The sequence below is a fragment of the Vigna umbellata genome, chromosome 11 (genome assembly GCF_029865625.1).
Source record: "Vigna umbellata cultivar VRB3 chromosome 11, Vumbellata_1.0, whole genome shotgun sequence".
NCBI lineage: Eukaryota > Viridiplantae > Streptophyta > Magnoliopsida > Fabales > Fabaceae > Vigna > Vigna umbellata.
In genome coordinates, this window is record NC_142175.1 from 30,957,275 (window position 1) to 30,975,823 (window position 18,549).

General features: G+C 34.0%; 2 protein-coding genes across 4 annotated transcripts; both read right to left on the reverse strand.

Moving 5' to 3' along the window:
- Positions 1-240: 240 nt before the first annotated feature.
- LOC124826591 (developmentally-regulated G protein 2) lies at positions 241-7,103 on the reverse strand. The gene is made up of 12 exons (XM_047299447.2): positions 6,977-7,103; positions 6,813-6,893; positions 6,538-6,605; positions 5,235-5,311; positions 4,827-5,007; positions 2,755-2,811; positions 2,099-2,173; positions 1,848-1,967; positions 1,408-1,578; positions 1,177-1,290; positions 879-1,049; positions 241-686 (listed from the first exon to the last, which is right to left on the reverse strand). Exons 2-12 carry the CDS (start codon positions 6,880-6,882, stop codon positions 591-593), a joined length of 1,200 nt encoding a protein of 399 aa, XP_047155403.1. The 5' UTR covers positions 6,883-6,893; positions 6,977-7,103; the 3' UTR covers positions 241-590.
- Positions 7,104-10,247: 3,144 nt separating this feature from the next.
- Positions 10,248-17,145, reverse strand: LOC124826592 (uncharacterized). 3 transcript variants are annotated; one of them, XM_047299449.2, is made up of 9 exons: positions 16,826-17,145; positions 16,326-16,488; positions 15,404-15,578; positions 14,802-14,845; positions 12,917-13,885; positions 12,124-12,255; positions 11,285-11,575; positions 11,118-11,180; positions 10,248-10,600 (listed from the first exon to the last, which is right to left on the reverse strand). In XM_047299449.2, exons 2-9 carry the CDS (start codon positions 16,452-16,454, stop codon positions 10,439-10,441), a joined length of 1,965 nt encoding a protein of 654 aa, XP_047155405.2. In that variant the 5' UTR covers positions 16,455-16,488; positions 16,826-17,145; the 3' UTR covers positions 10,248-10,438. The 3 variants fall into 3 exon arrangements, with proteins under 3 accessions (XP_047155405.2, XP_047155404.2, XP_047155407.2); XM_047299448.2 differs by having other exon boundaries at positions 12,917-13,897; XM_047299451.2 differs by lacking the exon at positions 16,826-17,145 and having other exon boundaries at positions 12,917-13,897; positions 15,404-15,602; positions 16,326-16,456.
- Between the last annotated feature and the right edge of the window lie 1,404 nt (positions 17,146-18,549).

Sequence of the window (18,549 nt, forward strand, 5' to 3'; positions counted from 1 at the left end):
TCTCTTTGTTTTTATTTAACAAACCATAGTTCCTCGAACTTGACTCATTTTGCCATCCTTATGACTAACTTTCTTAGGCACTTGAACTCTATATTTTATTACATTTACTTCGTTTATTTAAGGTAACTTAAAATTATAATTAATCTTATATACGTAATAGTAAATTAATGTATACTTTCATCTAAAGTTTCATAAAAATATTTTATAATTAATTTTATCTTAAATGTTATCACGTATTAATTATTAAACTGAAACTTCAGATCTCATCAGAAAATAACACCAACAGTACCTATAGTCCTACATCTAATTATTATCCATAATCAAAACAATGCAAAAATTGTTAAGATGCAGTGCCCGTTTCCTTTACTTTCTGCTTCTCTTCAAGTCATAGACGCACACTTCATAATAGACAAAAACTATTTTTTCAGGGGAGGGGTGGTGTTACAACACTTGGGTGGCAAAAAACATAGGAAAATTCAACCCTATGTTGGAAGAGCTATCACCTTTGATTTGGATGTATCATCAACTCTGGTCATTTTTCCCATCCACCAGGCAAATCAATGAAATCACAGGTAGTCTCACATAACACATTATGTCTTCAGTGGTGCCTTCTTCTCTCTGTCAGATATCCGAGCAGGTGCATTGGAATGTGATTTAAATCTTCCCCTTCCTCCCTCCTCCTTTTCCTGAACAATACATAGATACACGCATATTATGTACTTACACATACAGACACACATATACATATTATAATGTCACATTTAATCTCTCAACAACACAGATATACAGGTGTTTAGCGAGTAGCAATAACAGAATTTGAACAATGTTGAAGCATCAGTAAGACAGCAGACAACAAGATGAAGGGTGGCTTTTCTTACCTTTTTCTTAACAATTTGAACCACATCTTCGTCACGAAGATTATGACTAAGACCGCAATGTTGTGGGTAGTGTCTTGCACTAGCACCCCAGACCAGAACATATTTGACATCCTTCACCAAACTTCTGTGAATATGGTTGCAAAAATCTTCTACAGTGCAGCCTCCTCTATCCTAAAACATATTTTGCCAGAGAAAGTGATATCTCTATGATAGATTGTAGGATTAAAAAACATAGGAGCCAAAGGTTTTCAAGCTAGTTTAAATAGAATAAGGGACAGATAAAGATAATGCAACATACAGCAGAAAGAACCACAGGATCAGAGAAATCTGGTTGCTGGCCTTGTGGTTTTGTGTAAACTCTAACCAGACCCATTTCGTCCCACATCCTTGCAAGTAGTCTGTCTAAGTTCAGCTGAGAAAAAATAAATTGTGTTAGAAATATTGAAAGGGAGAAAAAGAAAATAAAAACGGAATTGCTAAATCCTTATGGTATCTCATTCTTCTTCAGACAGTGAAAATGTTAACCCACCTTCAAATTGCAGCTAATGACAACAGAATTGGGTTGTCGAGCTAGTCTGTCCACATCATCAATACCAATGACGTCTATCTTGTTGTACACATATACACACTTCATGTATTTTCGGTTTCCTTCAATGACATCTATGAGATCATCTACTGTAGCATCCTCACGGAAAAGGATCTGAAAGTCAAATTGTCAGTTAACTCCCTTTACATACGTTGGTAATAGAAATCCAATATCAATGAAATTATAGTAAATGTGGTAATTCACCAAAAAAAAATAGTAATGGAAATTACAAAATTATCAGCACGGTGAGATTCCATCAGTGATATAAGTCAGTTAATCAAGACTAGCCTACACAATCTGATAATTACAACTGCATATGATCATATTGTTCCATGATTACAGGTCCGCAGAAGGAATTGCATACTTTAAAGTTTGAGGTATACCTCTGCATTGTGAATCTTGTACTCATGCAGGATCTGATAACACAGCTTCTCATCGACATGAGTCAAAGGCAAAGTGCTATTGAATGAAATGCCTCCCGTCTTTTTCTTTTTAAAATATATCTTCCAAGAAACATAAAGCTCCAAATTAATGAGAAAGTGATGACAAAAACATAAAAATCCAACTTGGTCCTATATGCTGTATATAATACATGTTTCATGACACATTCCAACATATTGGCACACAATCTTACCTGAGGTGGTCTCTTGTTTAATCGCAAGCCTACTGCTTCCAGCTCTTTGGTCAATATTTGCCTATGACCCTCACTCTGACACATTGGAAACACAAATAAAAGGTCATGGCTTGAAAATTGAAAGTTCTGAATTTCAAATTTAAACATAATTAATCTATCTAAACGTGACCGAATCAATTTTGCATGCAACATTAATTTATAGTGAGTAGACACACGCGCATTGTGGTATGCTGCTGTACCCTTTGCATGGTAGGAGGCCTTTTACAGGAATGAGAAGAAAAGAAAAAAATTGAAAATATGTAGAACTCGCATTTATTATTCACTCCGTGGAACACAAGGTAGGAAACACTATGCATTATTATGTGACGTAATAGGATGGCAGAGAATTGCTAGTGAATATATATATACAAAGAAAAAATAAAAGTGGCAGTGCCAGTGAGCAAAATTGTATAATGAAAAAAGCAACTAGCTTAGTTCTCGGAGAACCTGTTGGGTATTTTAAATGATAATGTTTGAGCTAACACATTCCTAGCTACTTAGTATCTGTAGCTGAAATAATAGTTTGCTGCATTGACCCACATATCATTTTATCAACTAGAAATACTAACGACATAAAGAGAGAAAGACTGCACTAGAAAATGTAAAACGACACTTACTTTGGAAGCATCAAGAACCATCAGCACTATGTCTGAAGATTTAGCAACAGCAATAACCTGAGAGCACATTCAGAAAACAAAAATCCTACAATGTTAATAACAAGCCAAACAATAAGTGAAAAGAACGTAAAGTCATTATATAAATTTGAAGTGTAACTCAATTCAGTAGAAACATTTTGCGAGATGAGAACTGCCTGAGTATTACAAACACTACTTTAGTCATATCTCTGGTTAATGTATGTTGGGATTTTCAGAATTTTTGGAAATATGAGAGATATAAGAACCATTGTATTATGTTATAGAAAATTATGGGCTTTGTATGGACGGGTTAACCTTTTCGTGACAATGGTATTAGAGCCTTGCAATGAACCCAACTTACCGAGTTCAAACTTTGGGAACCTACTCCTACGATTGGGGGAGTCCTAAATTCAACAAGCTGCCAGGTGTCAGCTTCTGAAGGAAAGACGTTTGTTATAGGAAATTTTGGACCTTGTATGGACAGATTAACCTTTTTGTAAAACATATTAAGTATAGTACGATTAACAATACAAATAGAACGATATGATTCAGCTACTCCGCAATATGAATTGTGGAATGAATCGTTTTTGCTCCCAAATCTTGCTTGAATCGATACAAGTGTGAATCGCACGAATCATGATTCGATTCGCAATATTGGTCAATATGGGTTTTTAAACCAGGCCAGGTTGGCCAGCCCAATTTGAAACCCTAATTTTCCCCCCTTTGTTTTTCCGCGCCCTTGTAACCGACTAAGGTTCATCTCTCTTTGAATCACGTTTCTCCTCTCTTGTCTCCCATCTCTCATTTTGCACACGCCAATGATTATCTGTTCATTTGTTCGCTGCGTTCATGCATCTCGCGTATGAAGTGCAGTGGTGGTTGCACGGTGGTGCAATGGTGGTGCAGTGGTTCTCTGTTCCGTGCAGGGAGGTTTCTCACGTTTTTGTGCAATGTTTTAGCTTTGTGTTGGTTATGCATTTGCTTCAAACATGGGTAAATCAAAAAGAGAGGTTGATATTACTTGGAACTATTTTGAAAGTATTCCACCAAATAGACTACAAGTTAAAGGCATCTTATGCAGCAACCACATTTTTTTTAAGGCTGTGTTGCTGAAATTGTGAAACTATGTGGTAAATACACATACATACAACCACTCTATTTGACTATGAGGTTGTTTGGTCATTAATTGTCTCTTTGCATATTTATATATCTTATATATTTAAGTATATGTTACATTTTTTTTAATATTTATAAAATGTTTATGAATAGTACGATTCACAATACAATTCAAAATTTAAGCTCTCCGATGCGGGATATGATTCGGAATCCGACTACCATGATAAGAAATATGTTATATAGAGGAACTTGTTATTCATGTACTATATAACCACCAGTCACCATCTCAGAAGTTGGTACCATAAAATGCTTCACCCAGCCTTTTGATCAACCACCCTCCACAGGTAGCATTTTTTGAGACATGGACAGCCAACTTTAATGGGCCACAATTAAGGAAGGTTAGGGGTGACTGCAATCAAGGGAACTTTCCAACATACACCCAAGGCGATAGACCTAAAGTGTGACATTAGATCTAAAGACAAGCTTTGATATCATCTTTAGATTAAGGACTATGTGTGTAATTCAACCCCACACAATTAATTGGCTTGTAATGTCAGGATAACCCAAGCCTTATAAACACTATAATAGCCATATCTCTTAATGTGGGATCTCAACCCCCTAGAGCTAACGTTTTGATGTTGCAATTTCCTATGCTTCATTAAACCTTTCTTGACAGAGACTTTGTAGGTAATCCTTCCCTATACACTGGCAACCAATTCTAATAGGCTGCAAAAAAGTATACTCGGGGGTAATAGCAATTAAGACAACTCTCCAACACATCACATTCTGCTAAATAGACACTAGATACTTCGGTTTGCTGCCTTGGGAAATCTAACGGCAACACTATATGCATGTTGATTACCAATGAAAGGAAAAAAGAAAAAAATAAAACACTACCATATCCCTGGAATGATAGAAAACAGCAATATTAGTTTTACCTGTCTCCCTCGTCCCTTGCCTTCAGAAGCACCTTCAATAATTCCAGGAAGATCGAGTAACTGAATTTTAGTATCATTATAGTGTATAATCCCAGGAATACAGGTCAGAGTTGTGAACTCATAAGATGCAGCTTCAGAGTGTGTGCCCGTTAACATTGTCAAAAGAGTAGACTTCCCCACACTGGAGTACGGAAAGGTAAAAAATGGAAAGGGTTAGCACTAAGCAGTTTAACTAACCTAAATAAAGTGTAAGCAGATGCCTAAAACACGTATACACCCATCCAAATTATAATCATTCAAGGAAATGTAGCCCAATGCCAACTATATTCAACTAGATAATGGTAGTAAATAAAATAAAATACATCAATTAGTAAAACTAAAGGCAAAGGGATATTTTAGAAGGAAAACCTTGGAAATCCTATCAGCGCAACACGTCCATGGCCAAATTTTGTAACTTCAAATCCTTCTCCGCCTCCACTAGAACCCTATCACAGAATTTGATAATAAGATAGTATACCACAACTTACAAAAAATATTTACCAAGGAATAGCAAGCTGTGGCAGACACGACCATAAACCTAGGTATTTCGAAATACATAAATAAGAGATTCACTAACCAGATCCCAATTAAACGATTCACTAACCAGGTTCCTAGTACAATAGTTATCATAAATCACAGTTGGTTAACATTGGAAGGAAGGGTACGTTTGAGTAAACTTTTTTATAAACACTTCTAAAAGAAAAAACTAAAAAGGAAAAACGAAATAAATATCTTCATAGGCTAAAACTAATGCAAAACTTAATCTGTAGAAACTCTCTCATAGCTTCTCCAGAAGTCTGATTATTAACTTATACATAGGAAAATTTTAACTTGTGGAGAAGTCTATTTCATTTATTTTCATATTTCCTCCTACTACAAGCACTAACGAAAAAACATATACCAACAGACCTAAAGAGGATTACAAAACAAGATCTCCTAAAGAAAGAAAAAGGAAAAACATAAAAAAACAAACTGAAGCAAAAAATTGAAAAGGACGAATTGCTTAGTAAATTGATAAGAAAAATTCAACTAAGAATTGTTGTGCTAAGCTACCCGCAGATAGAAGTCAATAAAAAACTAGTTTCACTCAAAAGTTATGGGGCAGCTTCAGATAAAAGAATCCAGTATCACCTCTCCATCCATAAATACTATTTTCACACAAAAACAGAACATTACTATAAAATCTTATTCTTGTTCTTCCTACTGATGACTTCAAAATGAATAGATAGGAAGAATTCTGGAATCCAGAAAAATTCATTGCTTGTTAAGAAAAATGCAAGACTGGTGAAAACAAGACCAGAAAGGAAAGCCACCAATGGCCTCTCGCTGGGCATTTGTTACTGTTCTCTATTTAAACATGTATGCTAATGAATTGATGACAGCAGCATAAATTCTTCAGTAGCTCAACAGTAATACTAAAATAATAAAAGTATAAGCTATGTGCATTAAACTAGCAAAGGCTGAAATACTGTCATAACACAAAATTGGACTACGAACTTTCCCTCCTTTTCTAATCTACAAAATATAAAATCGACCTCACAATCCAAAAATAAGTTAAATACCTAATATCTAATGCTAAAATGTATAAAATCAATATCATATTGTTTTGGATTGTGAACCATATCAGGTGCAGCACCACAATTCGATATAAACAGTAACTACAAAAACGTACTTTCGGAGGCTCCAATAATTGTGTCCTTAGTTTTGCTATCTTCGCCTTGAGCTGCCCAAGATGATACTCTGCACGATACAAAAATCAAAGTACATTCATAATCACGAAAATACTAAACACACAAAGACGTAGAAAATAATCCGAACCCAAAATTAGACCACAAGGCCAAAGAATTATTTAAAAAGGTAAGAGAAAAAACAAAACACCCAGCAAGAAAACACTTTTTTCCGGGAATTCCACTAATCGAATGAAATCAGAGGATACTAACTGAGTACCTGTGGCTTTGTTTTTCTGGGTCCGAGCCATTTCGGCTTCAATTTCTTTGATCTTTTCAATAATACCCATTTTATTTTCCGCTATAACCAACAAAAGAGTAATCAGCAAAGGTAAAGCAGAAGAATCAAACAAGAGAGAGAAACAAGGTACGATCTTAATTCACCGGAAAACACAGTCACAAGATGTCGTCGAAAACCCCCAGAGAGAGAAGAGTAGGTCTGAAAAAAGAAGATTGAATAATTATTTGAGGCCCATTTTTAACACCTTGTGATTGGGCCAATCTTTTTTTTTTCAAATTTCTTATTGGACCAACGACCTTTAAATACTTTACGAAACAATTGGTCATTTCTTTCTGCAACCCAATTATTTCATGTGCACCTCTTTGGAGAGGTTAAGAGATCAAATTGCCCCTTACCGCTGCCACTCCTTCCTTAAGTGTATATGTGCGGTATTATGAATAAGCTTAAGAATAAAAAGATATTAGAGACTATATACTTTGGAAGTCATATTAAAAGAACCGGATTTTTAAATTACATAACATGATTTGAATTTTTTTTATAAATTGTACCAATGGGACCGGACGTCCAACAGACCGGACGTCCGTAAAACCATAACGGTCCAACCACGCTACCCTTCCGCTTGTCATCCGGATGAACAACAATTATGAGGCCGGTCGGGAAAAGCCGCCAGCTAACCATGCCGCCTATAGGGACCGGCCGGTCGAAAGGCCAAACGTCTGGAGACCGGCCGGTCATGCCGCTAATTAACCAGGTTTAAGGTAAGTTGTGGTTAAAAGCTATTGGGCTGAATTTGGACCGTGATTAACGTTTCACTAATCCCAAGCCCATAGTGAAAACTATAAATACAGATCCAGGGTGAGTGGTATATAGGTTGCATTTACTGCACATTTATTACTGTTCTATCGAAAAAACGTCATTGCTCTCAGACTGACTTTGACATCGGAGAATCTTTCGCAGGTCTCCCAGCCACGCGTAGAGAAGGAAATCAAGGAGTAAGGAGCGAGAACCGGACGTTCGAGAGACGAGAAGAGGAGGACGTGGAGGCATTGGACGACTCAGTCCCTACAACCGAAACATAAATTAATGTTTCTTACATCACATAATTCAAAAATTATTTTTTATATCAAAAAAATCATTTTACACAATTAATTTTTTTTTTTAAAATAAGAAATTTATCTTTATGGGATTCAGGGAAAAAAAATCATGTTAGTTGGAAAAGAAATTCCCTTTAACCATAAATCAAATCTTATATTCATGACAATGATAAGAAGAAAAGAGAAAAAATGTTTCATTGTTCTAGGTATAATCTTAATAAAATATATTTAATTCTCCTGTTTTTTTCATTTTTAAAAATTTTTATGATGTTGATTTTATAATTTAGGAAAAGGAAGAATATATAATAGGCTTAATACCTCTTTTGGTCCTTCGAAAGAGGGGTTGTGTTCAAAATGGTCCTACCTTTTTTAAAAAGAAACAAATGATCCCAAGTTGTGAAAAAACAGGTCAAGTTAATCTTTTTTGCTTACGGCGTCAAAAATGTAACGGTGCCTGGACAAAACATAATGACTTGTCCAATTTATGTCATTGTGTGGCAGTGTGAGGTTAAATGACGTGTTCAGCGAGAGGGAGAGGGAGTTGCGCGAGAGGACGGGGATTGGTTCTGTGTTGCAGATTTTCTTCAACGAGAAGTTGATCGGAGGGTTGGTGGCACTGAACTCGCTGCGGAACAGCATGGAGTTCGACCGGAGAGTGGCAGAGATGCTCGGCGGGAAGGCGACCGATGGGAACGCACTATGGCCGCCGGTGTATGAGTTTCATTAAACGACACACAAACTGTCAGCAAGTAAAATTGCCTCATTCCAAAATGCCTCTTCAGGTGAAAATGATGAGCTTCCGTGTACTGACTTTGGAGTCTCCTTAACCCTAGCTTTAACAATCAAAGACCCTGGTTGGGTGATTTTTACGAGAGGGTTTGGAATTTTTTTATTCGCGATGAACTCCCGATTAGGGTTCCTAATTTGGGGTTTTTTGTCCTGTGATTAATTTTCATCTAAAATTTGGTTTTTGCAGGTTCTCGGTGGCTATTGATGAGGCTCGATTTGGGTTTCTTTAGGTCTTTGCAGTTTCTTGCAGGTTTCAAAGGAAGAGATTGGTGGAGGAGCTCGCCTTTTTGTTTTTGAGTTTTTTCGAAAGTCTGGCGGAGAAGATGATGATGGTTTTTTGGTTTCGTTGCAGTGGCAAATGGAGGAGGAAAATGTGATCTGATTGTTAGGAAGAAGTTAGTAGCCTTAGCGGTGGTATGAGGTGTTGACGGTGACGGTTTGTGGCTCTAACGTTTATGGAGGTGGAAGATGAAGCTTATATGGTAAGCAATTTGTTTTTTTTTTATTTAAAATTGACACGTTATATTACCTCAATGTGTCATGTATGAGAAAAAGAGGACAACTCATTAAGTTTTGGCCATCGAGATATTTTTGACGCCGTAACTTGATTTATTTTTTCACAAGTTGGGATCATTTGTTATTTTTTAGAAAGGTATGACCATTTTGGAATATAACCCCTCTTTCGAGGGAACAAAAAAGGTATTAAGCCTATATAATATTTGATTAGTTAAAATAAAAACGACAGTATTTATTCTACATATAATTTTTTTCCTTTAAATATCACACACGATATAGAAGAAGAGAAATCATTAAATTAAATCAATGTAAAATTATAGTTTTATTATATTCTCCTAAATCATTAAAATTTATTAAAAATTCAATTGAAAGTTTCCAACTTTGTATATGGTTACAAAAGAATATTCAATCATGATTCAAGTGAAATTATAACTAAGAAAATATTAACTATCTTCTAAAAAAACAACACAAAACAACAAACGATAAGTTATCAAATAATAAAACTATTATATTTTATAATATATTTTTGGTAACAATTTAAAATTGCTAATATATTTCAGGTCAATTTAAACAAAGAATAACCCGGATCAACCTTAAACATATAATCTAAAACTAACCATTTATTAATAATGGAACGGAATTAAACAAAAATGAATAGGACAAAATATAATTAAGCCTAAATATAATGTTCTGGCCATATATGCTAAAATATCAAGCAATTTCATAAAAAATTTAAATGGCCTTTAATATCTTTATAAGAATCTATAATCTTATCGAAGAAGACAATCTATGACTAGATGTTGACAATATATTCTAATTAATTATTATAAAAATCTGACTCATAACACTTCACAGTTTATTAATTTTTATAAAACAAACCTTTATTCAATGGACTACAATTTTTCCATATTATACGTCAGCTTGCGAGATTCATTAACAGCATTAGAACAGAAAACAACGTTAATCTAATTAAAATTAAGGTATATAAAGACCAAAATTTACAACCATGAAAACATCGAGAATCAAAAACTGACATCATTCTATTCATCGTTTTAAGGCATAAAACATCTAATCAATCTCCTCTCAACTGTCTACAAGATTGCATCTACTCTCTCTAGCCTTTCCAAGAAAGGATTGGTCTAACAAAGTGCAGAAATCAGTTTTAACAAAAAAAAATTGCTTCCTGATAAAGAGTTTGGTATTTATTTACAAGTAGCCTGATCTATCTTCATGCACACTCCCTCCACCAGCTGCTACCTTGTTTGAGCTGATGTTTGGAGGAACCTGAGAATTCATTTCAGCAAGCTCTCTTACACGTAGTAAAATTTTCTCAGGAATTGGAGCCGTACCATGCTTCCGCGAATTTATCTATAACATCAAAATATAAGTCTTCATTATAATAGTAACTGAACTAAAACTTGAAAACTTTATCATTTCAGAACTGTAATAATTCCCATTTTGAAGTGGGAATTGAAGACAGTAAACAAGAACTTCATGAATTTGCAGCCCCCAAAAGCATGCAGCTGAAGTGCATTACACAAACATTAATGGCATGATGGCATCACAAATGTCAAGCATGCATGCTAATAGAAGAATTTGGATTCCATACTGTTTTTCTTTTCTGTAGTTGTTCCTCTTATGTGTCTTCAAAATACACTAATGAACAATGATTTTGATGTTCTAAAATATATTAAAAAAAATTTCAATATACCAACATCGATGTATTTTTAATGCTCAGCAGCGGATTACACCAAAAAATCCAATAGAAAGTCTAGACTGATGATAAAGTTCTATGCATGCATAGGCATAAGATGAGGTTGAAGAAGAAGCCAAACTTAACCCACCTCTACAAGATCAAATTAAAATTACTTTCATAAAGTCTTACCCCCTCATCAGAAGGTGCAGGTGTCATTGCAAAGCTAGCTTTGAGCAAATTCCTCCACTTGTCCTGCAAGGTAAAATGTGTTCAATGTGTGCATGCAGACACAAAAATTAGCCTTGCATTCACTTTACCAACTTTAACATCATGATCAGAAGTGCACATGAGATTACCTTAAGATCAACAGATGTTCGATATGAGTATGATGCAAAGGAGAGGCGTTTGATTTCAGACCACCTCCCTGCTCCACACCTTGACACGCCTTCAACCAACTTTATGACCTCAACAAGTGTCCATGCCCGGTGATGCTTCCTCCTCATCCCTCCTTTTGCAGTGGGAACAGTAACTATGTTGTCATCTGAAGTATGGCCTGGTGGATCTGCCCTTTTTGGCCTCAATTCCTGCCGTGGCTCAATTGTTGCTATTACTGGACACTGCTTCTCTTTCTCAGGTTCAGAAGAAGACTATCAAACACACCCACCCACAACAGAGAAAAAAAAAGTCATGATGTTATGCAGAGAATAACATACCAAAACAATATCATACAAAAGAAGTCAATAATCTCTTTTTCAAGGTCAAACTTGTGAAAACTTGAATAGTTCATTAAACAAATGCTTCAATTGCATGTCATGTAACAATCCCACATCGAGGAAGTACTAGACTGACAAAATGAAAACCGGAAGAAAAATTTAGAGACATTATAGGAATCATAATCGCCACCATCTTGGGTTCAAGCATTCAAGAAATGAAATTTACATAAGCAACAAATATGAGAAGCCATAAACATTTTAAGAATATAAAATTAGAAGTTGACAAAATCAACACATTAGCAATTTCTCCAGGTGCTATAATTTCCCAACTCCCGAGTTAGCTAATTGCTGACCCTTTTATGGCGTTGTAATTCTACTTCATCTCCTTACTATAAAATCATCATTCTTTTCGTAAGGAATTTATTGTGTTCCAACAAATAAACTATAATTTCAACAATTAACAGAGGCTAAGTTGCTCTTACTGGTTGATGAAACGTAGCAGGCATTCTAGACTTGAAAACTTTATCTGGAATCTCACCAACAGCATCAGAACTGTGCTCAATGAGCTTATTACTCAATTTTTCAGTCTCACTCATGGCACTTGGATGGAATTTCTGAAAAAAAAAAAGAGCGTAATTTTTTTCTGATTGTCAGAAAATAAAAGCACTTTTGAAAACAATCATAACTACCGACAAACTTGCACTGGAAAATGCAGCAGGAGTAGAAAGGCAACATTGGAAAATCATGTAGCAAAGAGACATTTCCTAGGCATGCTATCATACACATCAAGGCCTGACTATAACATTGATAAGAAGCATTTTCTTAGACATAAAAAGAGGAAGAAAAGGCCAAAAAAGTATGCATTATGATCTAACTGTAACAAAAAGATACATCTAATTTGCTGAATTACTTTCTTTATAGTAGAACAGGAATGTTTGGTGTTAAAATATTTCAATAATATAGTTGAATCTTATAGAATAATTTAGAACATCTCCAATGATCCCATAGAAAAGGTTTCAACATTACATAATTTGTTTCCTATTTTGATTAACGAGGTGTCTAGATCCAGTGTAATGGCTCAGCTTTTTTGAACTTCTTAAAAGCAGAAGTTCCTCCAATAAGCTACAATACAAGCTCCATTTTTTTAGTTTTTTTTTCACTAAAATAAAGACACTCAATTTTACCAGTTTCATAAAACTAGAAAACGGGAAGATAGAATCATGCTTTACTGAGAGGGGTAAGCTTAACATACAAGCAGGAAACAGTATCACATACCATAAGAGATGCCATATCTTTCCTTGGACGACTTCTCCGAATCCAAGACACACAAGGAATCTCGACATCAGATCCTCCAAGAGAGGCGAACCTCGTGCCACATGTTCTCACCTCTGAAAAAGTATTTCTAGCAGGCCTGACATGTGATGTTGAAGAAACATGTCCAAGTTCCATGTTTTTATTAGATACTGGCAACCTAGGACTGTGCTCTTTAGATTCATTTTCAGAGAGCTCTTCAATATATCTCTTTGTAGGTCTCCTAATTCTTTTTGCAGCTCTCTGTTCTTTCTGATTAGTCATATCTTCCAATCCATATTCTGTATTTTGATTTCTCAATCTTATTTCAGAAACAACTTGTTTATCATCAATTCCACAAGCATTTACAGCAGACGAATCCTTAAAGTTGATATCCTCTTCTTCAGTCATATTTTCCGAAGAAATTAAGGACGCAACATTCATATTTCCAGAACTTTCTTCAACAAATTTTCTAACTATTTTGTTATCTTTAATAACGAAAGTTGTTGCTGAAACATCACATGAGTTGGTTAAACTCATGGCAATCCTCCTTTTCAGCCACTGTTTATCTTTCACAGTAGTTTCTCGACCAAAAGTTACCTTAAACAGTTCATGAAGTTCTCTGATTGATAGCTTGTCCAAGCATATTTCTCCGTCTGACATTGAAAGGTCAGGCTTCAAATTGGAATGGACAGCAGAAGCAGATGACCCACTTTCCATTACTCCTTCTGAAGGTCTAGAACACTGATCCATACTCCCAGATTGATTGCTATGAGTATAATTTAAACTCGACGCTATAGAAGGAATTTCCTGGTAGGGAGTTTCAGATTGAACCTTCCCATCCGTGACAAGACATTTATCAGCTGAACACTGGCTGTCTGCATTTACATGAGAATGAACAGGTGATCCACATGATATGCGTTGTTTCTCCTCTTCTTTGACCTTTTGCAAAATCTGCTCAATGTACTACAAGAAATTTTAGAGGTCAAGAAGGACCCCTTGGAAACAAAATATTGAAAATACCACAACTTGAAGCAATGATTCAGGGAAGGGGGGACCATACATTATTAAGAAAATATGGGGCAATTAATCACTTCGTAGATGAAAACCACATACAATATCGTAAAGGATAAAAAAACCAAAGGTAAAAGACTCATGTGCAAAGTTAAATAAACATATCCAAACATAAATGTTTGTCATAGTTCCACCAATCTAAAGTGTCATCAATTATTCAATGCAACAATTCTTAATTGGACAGACCTAATCCAGTTGTTGTCATATGTAGAAACACATTATTTAAGCTACATCTTACTGCATTACACATACAAGGTAAACTTGTGAATTTCTTTACTTTTCTGATAGAAGAAGAAATTTTATCAGTTAATAATGAAGACAATTACAACAGGAAAAAAATAAACACATTGGCACTGCATGATTAACATGGGTGAAGGAGAATCTAGGAACTAATATCTTCAGAATCAGAATATGCATGCCATAACTACAGATATATAAAAGGATTACAATACCTGAGAATACATCTCAGACCCACCACATCTACTCTAAAGAAAGTGCAAACGTATTTATACCACGAAAAAGCTTGCCATTATGACTACACAAATGTTTAAAGCTCATTTAAGTAATTAATATGCCATCACCTGATTTCACAATTAACAACGGATATAAAACATAAATCATCTTTATTAAGCATGCTGTAACAAGAAGAAAATACCATGTTGGACAGACCAACTTTTTCATCCATTCAAACAGAATCACAATAGATCAAATCATAGTTTGAGAATTTAGTTCTTATTTTCCCTAATGTTGAAATCCTTAGGAAAGGAATGAGAGAAAACAAAAGAGATCCAATTACCTGTAATTTTGCATTTAGTTTCCCCAAATCAGCCTCTGTGGAGCCTAATTGTTAAACACCACGGCATTAGTAGAAAGAAAATAAGAGAAAAAATAACCTTGAAAGGGAAAGGAATAGGTTAACAATCATGGCATTTGCCTAAACTTTAAAAAAAGTATCACCATATAACCAACGAGAACACTAAGAGTTCATCAACATTTAAAATTAGATAATAGGCATTATACCCTTTAAAGTTACAAACAAGCTAATAATTCCAGGGAACAAAAACAACTTAGAGCAATGTCATAGTGAAACAAAGTCTCAAGCCTTCAACAGCTTTACTCCCAGAAATCGTTGACCCTAAATTATGCATTTTAAAAACAGAGACTGTTTATAAAATTTAAAAGACTGAAGACATCAACACAAATTTTGGTCTAGAGAACAACTAAAAAATAAATAAATAGATAACACTCAAATCCATTTAGCAGAGATAAAGCTGCAGTAAAACAGCCAAGAAATCCCATGATATAGTCTGATGTAACCACTACTACAGATGCTATTGCTTTGACATGGCATTCAACATGTTGAGAAGCAATTGTGACAATGAAAGATTGAGTATGCACCTTCCGTGCACTCCAATCGAAGCTTCCCAGAAGATGATCTTTCAATCGATATGCATTCTAAACTCTGTCCAGTGTCAGCAACAACATGCATTTCACTGTTTTCATACTCAAGAAAATCCCCCACCTCCATTACTTCATCATCTGTTGCAGGCACTAACCTTCCATCACCTTCAACCTAAAGATTATATCAGATTGACAACTGGTTGAATTATGAATATAGCCTGAACAAAAGTATAAATAACAACAGAAAATGTAGCACAAATAATAAAAAGTTTACTTATGAATAAACTTGCCCTTTACTTTGATCTAATCAAACTAAATGTTAACACAAAGTCGCATTCCATTTTCAACTTTCTAAATTTTCATTTCAGCCATTACAGAAGATTATGGAAAGTGAGGTAATTTCCTTATATAAAAAAAGTGTCATCAAAGGAAATTAATTTATGGAACAACTAAGCTACAAAAGATAGATGGGAAACTGTCAGGAATTTTGTTAGTTTGTAGGGGAGATGGCTGACCACTTCTGGAAAAGACAAAAAGGTATCAAGGCATTATAAATGCTATAGCAAATAATAGGAAATAAAAAAGTGAGGCAGGTAGAACAACAATCATTCATGCTGATTAAAAGGTGTCCATATAGGGTTGGCACAAAAATTCCACCTTTGAATAAATTGAAGACAGACCAAATATTAGAACACTTCCGGGACAATGTTTAAGTTTTTAGTCTAATAAACAGGATAATTATAAGGCTAAAAAATAGCATTACAACTATTAAAAGCATCCTAAGCTGAAAAAACACTAAGGTTCCATGGCAACTCATTCCATCTTGATTTGCTGTCATCAAAGCATCAAACAAAAAGACCTTAAACACTTCTATATCCCAATGAGAAACTAAAAATTCGATGAAAAATTAAACATCTACCCGAACAAGCTTGTATACAATTGGGTTAGAAATTTGCTTCGGTGAAGACAGAGCAGAACTGCTTCTGTCAAGTCCACTGTCTTCAAACTTCCCATCATCATTATCTTCAATTCCAACCACAGTTTCCATGAAGTATCAAGCACATGCACATCAAGTACACAAACTGCAAAACCCAAAAAAATAGAAAGAAGAAAACGAGTTACAGATAAATTCACTATTTGAACAAATCAACTCAAACCCAGATAACATAACCTGAAAATTGCCCCAGTAAACACCTTAAACCTTCAAAAATCAAAACTTTACCAAGACAAACGGTGCCCCAGAAGACAAAACCACCAATTAAACACACACAACTGCACACAAACGCGCACGCAACAAAAATGAAATCCCAAATTACTAACACCACAAAATATTTCACAAGCAAAGAAATGCACAATTGGGGTCAGTGAAAAACTAAATTAAAAGCAACCCACGTGACAAAAATTGGAAATTGGACTCACCATAGGGTAGAAAACGATTCGACTCAGTAACTGAAGCAGCAGAACCCCACTCAGTGAACGAGTTGAAAAATGGATTGAATCCTCCTCGGGGATGAGGAATCGTCTATCAGAAACTTCTTCGATAAGTAAAAGAGAAATGAAATTGAACACAGTGGATTGGTTATTTTCTTTTTTTAACTGGAATATAATTTAATTTAATTTCGCAATTAATTGTGTGCGTTGAGAGAGAGTGGAGAGTGGTAGTCTGTGTGTGGGTTTAGGTTTGCTTTTCGATCACGCTGCGGTGAGTGAGTCAGTTGAGTTTCGGATTCCAAAATTGTTTTCTGAAGTGAATTGAATTTGGAATGTAGAATCCGGATTTTTATTTTCTTTTGGACTCTCTCTGTCTCTGCGACTGTCTCTACACAGCTCTCAAAAAACATATCTTGAAAAAGTTTATTTCGTTTTTGGATGAAAAAATGGTTTCTTTCATTGTTTATCAACCCATAGTTTTCCACTTTTTTTATTCATTCATGTCTTCAGTTTCAAATAATTTCATTTTCCTTCAAATTGAAACTGAGACTAAAACATGTTTTATGGATCTTGAATATGATTTCTATCATTATAAGGGACATTGTATATACAACTTAGTAATTTTTAAGTTAATTAATAACAGTTTTAAAGAAATATGCATGAAAATTAAAAGTCAAGAATTTTAAAGAACAAAATTGAATTATATTTTGTAATATCTATATAAACTAAAAACTGTGTAATTATTTTCAAAACATATTAACTTTCAATTTTTTTTATATGGACTGTTCTGGTATTTTTGGTTTCTTTTCACTATCTCAACTATGTCAGTTAAATTATTCAAGTAGTTTAATAAATTGTGTTTTGTACTGTTATTTAAATTTAAATATATCCATATTTTTTTTATTATTATATTATTATTCTTGTTATATTATTATTATTTCCTATTACTTATATTTTTTTCATGAAAAAAGTTAAAAAAGTTAAATTATTGTAACTATTATCATTTTATTTTGACTATTAATATTTTTGAAAATATGTAAATTGACTTATACAGATACTTTTTATTAAAATGTAACGATGAAGTAATGCGCATTTATTACCCTCGGTAAAGAAATAACATAAATGGCAAAAAGTAAAAAAAAAAATAATATATATATATTTGTGTATATATGTACATATTTTAATACTAACTGATTTGTTAAGTTCATTCCTTTGTTTTAAATTTATTATTTTCAATCGTTTTAAATTTAATAATATAGTTAAAAATGAATTTGTATTTACCATTAATCATAAAATATATTTTAAACTAACCATTTTTACCACTTTTAAAAAGTATAATATATAATTGAATCTAAGTATTCATATAATGACATTAATAAGTAAAAAAAATCGACTTCTTTCTGATTGTTCCAGTCATTATATTATATTATATAATAATAATAATAATAATTATTATTATTATTATTAATTTTTAAATTTAATGTAATATTCAAAATTTTTCTTTTTCATAATTGAATTTAAATCTCTTTGTTATCCTATAGTTTTATCATTGTGCAATTTTAAAGTAGAAAAATAAGTTACACATTCAATCTCCGCTTTCATTAGTTTTGTGGTCAATTTAACATAAATTATTGGCCTAAATCTAGATAACGACACATAGAGGTGGAAATACATTAAGTCGGGTAAATTTTTGAAGAACTTTAAATATGATC

Excerpts from the sequence above, each read along its gene's own strand:
- LOC124826591 (XM_047299447.2), bottom strand. The coding sequence starts at position 6,882 with ATGGGTATTATTGAAAAGATCAAAGAAATTGAAGCCGAAATGGCTCGG. Across the intron at positions 2,174-2,754 it reads TGGTTCTTGATGCTTCCAAA|AGTGAGGGTCATAGGCAAAT; the intron begins GTAAGTGTCGTT and ends CCAATGTGTCAG. Across the intron at positions 1,291-1,407 it reads TCATTAGCTGCAATTTGAAG|CTGAACTTAGACAGACTACT; the intron begins GTGGGTTAACAT and ends ATTTTTTCTCAG.
- LOC124826592 (XM_047299448.2), bottom strand. The coding sequence starts at position 16,454 with ATGGAAACTGTGGTTGGAATTGAAGATAATGATGATGGGAAGTTTGAA. Across the intron at positions 12,256-12,916 it reads AAGATATGGCATCTCTTATG|AAATTCCATCCAAGTGCCAT; the intron begins GTATGTGATACT and ends TTTTTTTTTCAG. Across the intron at positions 11,181-11,284 it reads GAACATCTGTTGATCTTAAG|GACAAGTGGAGGAATTTGCT; the intron begins GTAATCTCATGT and ends TTTACCTTGCAG.